Source organism: Eupeodes corollae, chromosome 1, assembly GCF_945859685.1.
Source record: "Eupeodes corollae chromosome 1, idEupCoro1.1, whole genome shotgun sequence".
In the NCBI taxonomy this organism is placed as follows: domain Eukaryota; kingdom Metazoa; phylum Arthropoda; class Insecta; order Diptera; family Syrphidae; genus Eupeodes; species Eupeodes corollae.
In genome coordinates, this window is record NC_079147.1 from 55,289,968 (window position 1) to 55,300,159 (window position 10,192).

General features: G+C 35.9%; 2 protein-coding genes across 2 annotated transcripts; both read right to left on the bottom strand.

The window, feature by feature from the left end:
• Positions 1-3,036: 3,036 nt before the first annotated feature.
• Positions 3,037-4,881, bottom strand: LOC129942112 (UDP-glycosyltransferase UGT5-like). The gene is made up of 3 exons (XM_056050920.1): positions 4,157-4,881; positions 3,917-4,085; positions 3,037-3,846 (listed from the first exon to the last, which is right to left on the bottom strand). The coding sequence occupies exons 1-3, from the start codon at positions 4,825-4,827 to the stop codon at positions 3,103-3,105; spliced, it is 1,584 nt and encodes a 527-aa protein (XP_055906895.1). The 5' UTR covers positions 4,828-4,881; the 3' UTR covers positions 3,037-3,102.
• A 2,536-nt stretch (positions 4,882-7,417) lies between these two features.
• On the bottom strand, positions 7,418-9,631 carry LOC129941639 (UDP-glycosyltransferase UGT5-like). The gene is made up of 3 exons (XM_056050328.1): positions 8,540-9,631; positions 8,297-8,465; positions 7,418-8,229 (listed from the first exon to the last, which is right to left on the bottom strand). Exons 1-3 carry the CDS (start codon positions 9,208-9,210, stop codon positions 7,486-7,488), a joined length of 1,584 nt encoding a protein of 527 aa, XP_055906303.1. The 5' UTR covers positions 9,211-9,631; the 3' UTR covers positions 7,418-7,485.
• Between the last annotated feature and the right edge of the window lie 561 nt (positions 9,632-10,192).

Genomic DNA, 10,192 nt, shown 5'->3' on the forward strand with positions numbered 1-10,192 from the left:
AGTTTAATTTTGAATTTGTATGCCGTTCTCGATCAGCTGATCGTCAAAATCAACTTTGCAGCTAAAAATTTTACACTACGCCGAAGGAGACGTTTCAACTAATTTTGTAGTTGCATTTACCCAATCAGAATGCCTTGACTACGTAACCACTAACTTAGTGAATACCCACAATTATTTTCAATTCAATGAAAGTTACAGCAGCCATATTCTTGAATGTGTGTACCGTACTATAAAGAAGACCGAGATCGTGGATTTAACTTTGAAGACGACATTTTTAAACTACGTCGGAAGGGAAGTTTTAACTCATTTTGTAATAAATTGCATCAAGCGATTCAAAATGACTTTACTACACAAAGCTTTGACCAACTAGATATGCACTGCTTGTAGCCAGCTTCGCGTTATTGTCATCCATTCCTTAAAATAACAGCTGATCAAACATAGTTCAGATGTCAAAGAAAGGAATCCAGAGGTATCTAAGAAATAAGAATTTCTGAGGTACCTATGTAGGTATCTGACAGACCAGCTGATTCAACACATGGTTGAATTCCAAGAAACTTGAAAATTGATTTCAGCTTTTTGTATTTGTTGGTAAACAAAAAGATACAAAATGTTAGTTTAAGTTGTATTTGATGATGTTCTGTACATAATAGACGATGAAGTAGTTTTTTGCCTCCGAATTTTAGAAGGTATTTATGATCTATTTTTTCAAACTTACCTCCAGTCTAGTGTCGAGCATTCTAAAGTTGAAGAACCTCATCATCGTCCGACGAATCAGTTGATTTGTCGATTAAATGAAATACAACAATTTTGACTTCGAAGCTTAAATGTTTCTCTGCTTTTTGTGGACAGCTGAAAGTTGTTTTTTTTTTTTGACAGCTATCTCAATACAGCTAACAATACAGTTCAACAAGGTACCTAAAAATCAATCTATCCAAGATACCCTATCCAACACGATATTGAACGCAATTTCATGTGATCTCTTTGATCTCCCACGTCAACACTAGATGCACTATCTTTCAAAATTCTGTAAAATTAAACGTACATATGCTTATTTTTATTAACAGTATTAACGGACACCCAAGGGGTGTTTAAAGTTTAAACACAGTGCAAGCTTTGGTAAAGTTGGAAAGGATTAAAAAGAAAATTCCGGTACACATTGCATGATAGGGAAAAGCATTGCACATTCTCGATGTGCGGTTGAAAAAAAATGTTCTTTACTTAACTGTACGCACGAAACTGAGCTCAAGGCTAAACAGATGAGCATTCCTGGAAGTGCGAGTATTACAGATGAATTTTTTGATTGGGGGGGGGGGGTAAAATTGACTAATTCAACAAAGCATTGTTTGTAAAATTCTAAGTAGAAGAACGAATGTCATGAAACATTGTGGCAGCGTTCGAGTGATGAAGTCATTTGCTCGAATTACAGCAATTATTTTATGACTTATAGATTTGAAACCATCCAGTACATTTTGTATGGAACGGTTCGAAAGGTAGTTTCTAATCCAAAGAAGAAGGGATTCATCAATACCAAAAGCACCACTTTCGATAAGAGAGCTTGGTGCCGAACTCTATTAAATGCCTCCAAAACGATGTAAAGGTTTGTTCCACTGTTCGGTGAGATAAACCATGAGATCACCAGTAGACCTATTGCTACGAAAGCCATACTGCCGGTCATTAAGAAGCTTTCGTTTTCATGAAAATCAGCGTTTCCATGACCTTGGAAAGACGGACGTGAGTGTTATTGGACGATAATTTCAGGGGGAGGAAGATTCGCCTTTATTTAGGAACAGACTGGATACATACTTGTTTTTGTTTCCATCGGCTCGGGAAGAGACCCGTGTAGTAGGAAAGATGGAAAAGCGTACGCAGTGTTTTTGCCCACGTTGTTCTTCAGAACAATAGGGGGAATACTATCCGGTCCAGCGGATTTGTCTATGTCAAGGTCTTTCAATACTTTTGCAACTACACGTGTAATAAGAAATAAGATTCGTCCCATTAAATCGTTTACTCTCTCAAAAACAGGAAAACTCATGGCACTCTCTGGAAGCTTCGAATTAATAGCAAACTGTGCTGCAAGCAAATGACGAGTGTAATTAATTACCTTTGGGACATTGTAGTATTTTTTGCCGAAATTTCTGGTCATGCAAAAATCTCGTTTCTGGAATATGACCGTTGCAGGTCTTTCTAGTTTCTTTCAACTTATCCCGGTTTTCCTTAGTAGGGTTGGTCTTATAACAACAGAAACTCACATCTCTTATTCTAATAACCTCTTTACAGCTCGAATAAAACCATGAGTTCCATAGCTGCGCTGGAATCGACGTCACTATCTAGGAAGCATAGTGACAAGTTAAAGTTTCTTAAGAACTCTTTGAGAGAGAGTACTTACATTATGACTTATGAGGAAAATTTGAATATTACCCTCATTGCAGAGTGTAGACGACACTTTAAACAATCTAATGAATTACGATTTCCCTGGTCTGGAAATTACTGCTTATTTACATACTTTTAACTTTATTTACGACTCTCAACGATTCCTTTGTGCGAGTAATGTTTTCAGGAATAGAGGGGACCTACAGTTTTAAGCCGAATCCGAATGGCTAATTTGAGAAAGCCCTTTTTTGTCAATTCCTCGCAAGAGGCAGTATATGTGAAAAAAAAACTTTAGATGGCACAATCAGACAACAATGTTTTTGGTAGTTTTTGCACAATCAACGGAAGGTCGAGGTTAATGAAGTAAAGTTGCTTTTTACTCGGAACTTAAGGCGAATTTCAATGTTTTATTCTCTTTATTATTTTAAATGCTTTGTTTTTGGTAAAGCTGTCTTAAAAGGAATTCCAGCTTCTCTTAATTCTTTTAGTGGAATAATTTCTGAGGTTACTTTATAGTTTTGTTAATTATTAATCATATCTTAATTACAATCTCAATGAGATAAAATATTACGGTATCCAGGTCCGTATTTATTACTATGTAATCATCGGTTCGGCAACCTTGTTTTACCCACAACAATTTTTGTTAAATAACATACAACACAAATGTAATTTGTAAACAATGGCATTCTTTTATTGACTTAAAAAACGAACGATTGATACTTCCATGTGCAGCTATTCTTTCTTTTTATCAAGCTTAATATCTTTTCGAAAACCAAATCTCCGAACCAACTTATTAAAACAAAACTTAATCAACATCTTTCCCAACTTGAAGCTTATATACAACATTGCTAGCAGAAACAATATAACATCGATACTATTCTCTTGGAGAACATTCAAATCCTTCAAAGGACTCTGCATATGAGGAGCACCTCTGTGCCTTATAACATATTCTATCCAATAGACGGCAGTTTGTTTCGCTGTCATTGGTCGATCTTTGTAAAGCCTTGAAAATGTCTCCACATTAGTTTTGTATGTTTTATTTTTCAAAACTTCATTGATGGTTTCTCGAAACATTTCCTTTGTCATTGTAGTGTGATCCAGGATCAGACCATGACCCTTGGCTTGCATATTTCTTGCATTGCTTGGTTGGTCATCCATTATTGGCAATGCAACCATTGGAACTTCATGGTACTCTGCTTCGGTTACACCTCCTTTCCCAGCATGAGTTATGAAAAGTTTGACATTCCTATGTGGCAGGATATCGTCTTGAGGCAGCCATGATTTGTAAAGGATATTTGATGCGTTTCCCGGATGTTTAATTTCATCGAGTTTCCATATGACGTTGTACTTGAGAGAAGAAAGGACTTCAAATATCATTTTGTAGGTGTGGTCCTTAACGTGCAAGCCACAGGCATTCGATCCAAGACTGAAATATATTACACCATGAGGAGAATTGTCTAGATAGTTTTGAAGGTCCTTTGAAAATAAAGAAATAAAAAGGCACATTTAATTAACCCAGAAGATTATAAAGTTTTGTTTTTGAAACCTTGGGCAGAGGATCAGGTTTCTCCTTTATCTGAATACCTCCAATTTCAATGAGACCCGGTACTAAAGGCCTCACTGGAGCTTCACTAAAATGATGATTGTAAAATATCATAGAAATGTTTTTCTTAGTCTCCCAATATGATGGGTATTCAGGACTTGGATAAACTTGGCTGAAAACATAAATATTAACAAAAGTTTTGTTATTTTGACAGATAGATATAAATAAACGGCAAATACTCACTCATAATAATTTTTCAAAACGTATTCACCTATTTTAGTGATGATACCCTCAACAATATAAAAAATAAAATTTAAAACCCTGTAAAAGAAGTCCATTTCATTGGGTGGGATGAACGGCGAATAGGGCACGAAAGCCGGAAGATTCGGATTACCAATCAATCTTGAAATATGACCAAATGGCTGCATCATCCAGACAAGTACCGATGGACACTTAAAATGAGCTGCCTCTCCCAGATTTGCCTCATTAAATTGATATCCCAACAACACAAGATCAAAATTATTGTTTTCATTCTTAAAGCTGATATAATCCGGATCCAAATTATAATTCGAATATTTATCCATCATATTTTTGATAGCGGCGAACCATTTGAATGGCTTGAGGTAGAAAGGCGCTCGAGTTATAGTGTCCATCATAATAAATGTATCATTTTGTGTGTGCTCCAGAGTTTTCAGATAGATATGTCTATAGCCAAAGTTCGGATCGTTCAAACGCATCGAAGTTACCACCGTGACATTGTGGCCCCGTTCAACTAGAGCCCGCACTACGCCCATGTGAACGATAACATGCGAAGGGCTATGAGTGAGAAATAAACCGAGTATGTTTGATGAAATGACGTCATTTGTTGATAGAATCAACAAAATACCGATTATTCCAAGTCGGGGGAACTTCATTTTCGCGATATACTCGGACGCTATACGGCGACGGCGATTGTTAGCACGCCTCGAGCACTATTATCGGACTGAGAATGAGAACTAGAAGTTCGTGAATGGAAAAAGCAACGCATGTCTGTTTGGTATTGATGAACATTAATGTGTGCATTTTGTTTTTGTTTTTAGTTTTGTATTAATAAAAATGTGTTTATCTTTCTTTTGTATCTTTTAAATATAATAAATAATCGTATAATAAGATTTGAATTGTTATAAGTGCTGGCAGGTATCAAATCTTTTGCAAATTAGTAAGATACGTTAAAAAAAACATATTAAGAAAAAATACTCATAGGGATTTGTTAAAAAATTGTAGGTCAACTCCATTCCTGACATTATTTGGAGAAAAGAGAACTAAAGAGTGGAAAAACGCTATTATGGCTTTGCATTTTTACGAGTGGATGCATGACTTAATTTACTCAACATACTACGAATATCGCAAAACAAAGTTTTAATAACGGTCGTTTTATTCGACGTTTGAACATGAAAGAATGTTGGAAATACGAATACAAGTATTGAGTACTGTTTTCAAGCGTAAATCGGCCGATTCTGCTACAATTTCAAGTTCGATATTCTTATGAAGTTCATCAACCGTCACTGGCTATCATCCATTTGGCGCCAAAAATATTATGTTATCATTTAACATAAGCGAAACCCATTCACAATAAAGTGCCGGTCTTGATCATCACAGAAGGAATACAGCCCAATTACTCCGTCATACCATAAAAGACATTCAGGCAAAAATGAGCCTCATCGCTGAAGATGATTTTTCGATGAAAATCCGAATCATTTTCAAGTTGTTGCTCAGCAGAACAAACAAACATACTACGCTTCTGGTGGTCAAAAGGCTTCAGTTCTTGAGTCAATTTAATCTTATAAGTATGTAGGCTAAGATTTGTTCGCAAAATTCGGTACAACGATGTCATAGAGTTGGCCAACGCTTGAGAACGACGTGTGAGAGACATAGTTAAGTTAGGCTTTCTGCAACTGAAGCCTCAGGCGCAGCAATATTCTCAACACTACGGGCACTTCTTTGTCTCACTGGAACGGGGACATTTTGTACTGCGAATGTTGATTCAAATGTTTGCACTAGAAGCTCAATTGTTGATCTGGATTATGACAACGATAAATTGGACGTAGCGCTCTTAACGTTGACGCCACTGACTTCGAATTTCGGTAGTAAATTTTAATGATTTCGTTCTACTTTTGTAGCATGCCAAGTGGCCACTATTGCAGCACAATTCGGGCTTTCCTCCGGAAAATTTCAATGCTCCAAACTGCTCACAAACAACCTCCATTGGCTCAATGCAAAAGCTAGGATGCAAGCAGTAGGTAATCATAGCTGCTCTTAATGAAGATTCAGATAATTTGTAATGTTATCTATTTAAATGAGTGTAAATTATTGCCTCTATTCTTTCCCCATCATGGATTAGCCGTGTATACAGGAAATGATGTTGCATACCAACTTCAGCCACAATACAATTGTTGTTCTTACACAAATTTTAACGTCATGTGGTTAAACTTTACGGGAAATAGGCACATCTTCCGTCCATGTTTTCTTTATCGAGGTCGAAATCTGGACAAAAGTTCAACTTTTAACGAATGATACTCTGTCTGACTCTATTCAAAGAATTGTTGCTCATTATCCTTAAACTGAAATAGTCATTTCGGGCGAAGGTATATTGAAGTCTTTAGTGAGTTAAATCAATTAACTCAGCTTGTTGACAAGCCAACTCGATTTCCTGATGTTGCAGGCTTGCAGGTCAATCTGCCAACCCCCTAGACTTTTGCCAATTTGCTTGCAGAACAGATTACAAATTCAACGATACCACAGTGTGTTGCAAGTCCTTCTGTTCTTGGGAGTGTAGACAATTTCTTGGAAGAATCTACTTTCGCACTCGTGCAGTTGCGAAAGTACTAAAAGACCTTGACATTCACAAATCCGCTGATCCGGATGGTATCCCCCTATTGTTCTGAAGAGGTGTGCGTCAACGCTGATAAAACCACTGCGTAAGCTATTCCATTTTTAATACAACACAGGCCTCTTTCCAAGCGTATGAAAAATACCATTTGTCCAAATTGTGCCTAAAAAATGTAAATCCTTACCCCTAAAACTATCGTCCAATTGCACTTACGTCTCTTCTTTCCAGTGTCATGGAAACACTGATTAATTAAAATATTATACATAATTCTAGAAAACCGCAATAAACCTCAATCGACCTTTGCCCTCAGGCTGAACATAACACAGGCCATTGCTCAAATTCATCTGGGTCTATGCGGAAGTCATTGAAAACACTTAGATCAGTGCCATAGTAAGAATCCGATAGACGGGCATTTGAATGATGTCATATTCCATACTTAATGGCATACATTCGCCTTTTAAATTAAAAAATTTTGTTGTTAACACTTCACAAACAACTTGTTTCATTCCATTTCAACATCTAACCGCCCTTATTGAAAAACCATTTATATTCCAGATTTGATAAATTCGCTGAATTAAAGGAGAACTCCGATTTCTACTGACTGTAAACTTCTTGAAAAAATCAAAACACATCTGTTAATACCAAAACACAGTTTTAATGACTTTGTAAACAATTATACTTCCGATAAACTTTCATAATGTAACTATTCTTTTTTGTGATCAGACTTGATATCTTTTGGAAAACCAAATCTTCGAACCAACTTATTAAAACAATACTTAATCAACATCTTTCCCAACTTGAAGCTTATGTACAACATTAATAACAGGAACAATATAACATCGACACTATTCTCTTGGAGAACATTCAAATCCTTCAAAGGACTCTGCATATGAGGAGCACCTCTGTGCCTTATAACATATTCTATCCAATAGACGGCAGTTTGTTTCGCTGTCATTGGTCGATCTTTGTAAAGCCTCGAAAATGTCTGTACATTATTTTTGTATGTTTTATTTTTCAAAACTTCATTGATGGCTTCTCGAAACGTTTCCTTTGTCATTGTTGTGTGATCCAGGACCAGCCCATGACCCTTGGCTTGCATATTCCTTGCATTGCTCGGTTGGTCATCCATTATTGGCAATGCAACCATTGGAACTTCATGGTACTCTGCTTCGGTTACACCTCCTTTGCCAGCATGAGTTATGAAAAGTTTGACATTCTTATGTGGCAGGATATCGTCCTGAGGCAGCCAAGATTTGTAAAGGATATTTGATGCGTTTCCCGGATGTTTAATTTCATCGAGTTTCCATATGACGTTGTACTTAAGGGAAGAAAGTACTTCAAATATCATTTTGTAGGTGTGTTCCTTGACGTGCAAGCCACAGGCATTCGACCCAAGACTAAAATATATGACGCCTTGTGATGAATTGTCTAAATAGTCTTGAAGGTCCTTTAAAAATAAAGAAAAAAACTTATTAAACTAATCGAGAAAGTTGATAAAGTTTTGTTTTCGAAACCTTTGGTAATGGATCAGGTTTCTCCTTTATCTGAATGCCTCCGATTTCAATGAGACCCGGTACTAAAGGCCTCACTGGTGCTTCACTAAAATGATGGTTGTAAAATATAAGTGAAATATTTTTCTTAGTCTTCCAATATGATGGGTACTCCGGACTTGGATAAATTTGACTGAAATTGTACAAAAAAAATAAACAAACAGATTTTTGAAACTTGTTTCTTAACACAACAAAGTTGCCACTTACTCGTAATAAATTTTCAAAACGTGTTCAAAAATTTTAGTGATGATTCCTTCAACAACATAAAATATATAATTCAAAACCCTGTGGGTAAAATCCATTGCATTCGGTGGAATAAACGGCGAATAAGGGACAAAAGCCGGAAGATTCGGATTACCAATCAATCTGGAAATATGACCAAATGGCTGCATCATCCAGACAAGTACCGAAGGACACTTAAAATGAGCTGCCTCTCCCAAATTCAACTCATTGTATTGATACCCGAGCAATACAAGATCGAAATGGTTGTTTTCCTTTTTAAAGCTTATGTAATCCGGATCCAAATTGTAGCTCGAATATTTTTCTATCATTTCTTTGCCAACGAGAAAAAATTTGTATGGCTTGAGATAGAAAGGCGCACTGATGACAGTGTCCATCATAGTGAACGTGTCGTTTTGAGTATGTTCGAGAGTCTTTAGGTAGATATGCCTATAGCCAAAATTCGGATCTTTCAAGCGCATCGAAGTTACCACCGTGACATTGTGGCCCCGTTTAACTAGAGCCCGCACTACGCCCATGTGGACGATAACATGGGACGGGCTATGAGTGAGAAATAAACCGAGTATGTTTGATGAAATGACGTCATTTGTTGATAGAATCAACAAAATACCGATTATTCCAAGTCGGGGGAACTTCATTTTCGCGGTATATGTACTCGTAAGCTATTAGACGCTGAACAGCGATTGTTAGAACGCTTCGAGCACAAGTATCGAACTGAGAATGAGAACGAGAAGTTCATGAATGGAAAAAGTAACGCATGGCTGTTGGATTATATTTATAATAAATTTGTGTTTTTGTTTGTTTAAATAAAATGTGTATTGTTTTTTTTACATGTATCAAAATACAAAATTTTAAAATAAGTTATCGCTTAGATAAATGCTGAGTCCTTTGTCTAATATTCCAAAATGAAAGAGGTCGGGTATTAAAATAATTTATAGATCATATAAGCACTTTATCATAAAAATACAATATTTAAAAACAAATTAAGAGAAAAAGTGTTTAAAGTAGCATTGCAATTGTTGCTTTTCAGTTATAAAAATAGAATCGTAGATATTTGCGATGCACATTGTCCACATAGAACAGAAATTAACTGAGAAGTCGAGTTACAATAGGGGCGAGTTTTTCTTACAACTATAATTTCCGAACAAACTGCGAGCTTCTTATTTTAGAACACTGAAAGCTTCTAATGGTCATACATAATGGAACTCAGTATTATGCTTTATTTGCAGATAGTTTTCATTGAAATGCTTGTGATTAGTTTGTAAATTTTAAATATTGCCCGCTAAGCGTTTAAAACAGCTTTGCACATTTATTAAAAAAAAACTGACAAACGGAATAGTTTGGAAGTTCAGGTATGGTAGGCACCTATAAGTTCATTTTAAGCACTTGTTTTTTTACTTATCTAAAAGAAGTGATAACATTTAATAGATGATTCGATTTGTTTAAAAAAATCAAAGTCGAGTTAAGTATGTTATACATACAGTGGTGGACAAGAATTTAGCACACTTGTAAAAAGAAAATAAAAACCATTTAATTTTCAATTTGTTTTCTTAGGTATAGTGAAATTAGTTACATATATTTTATTTATACATTACATATTCACAGCACTATGTTTTCATA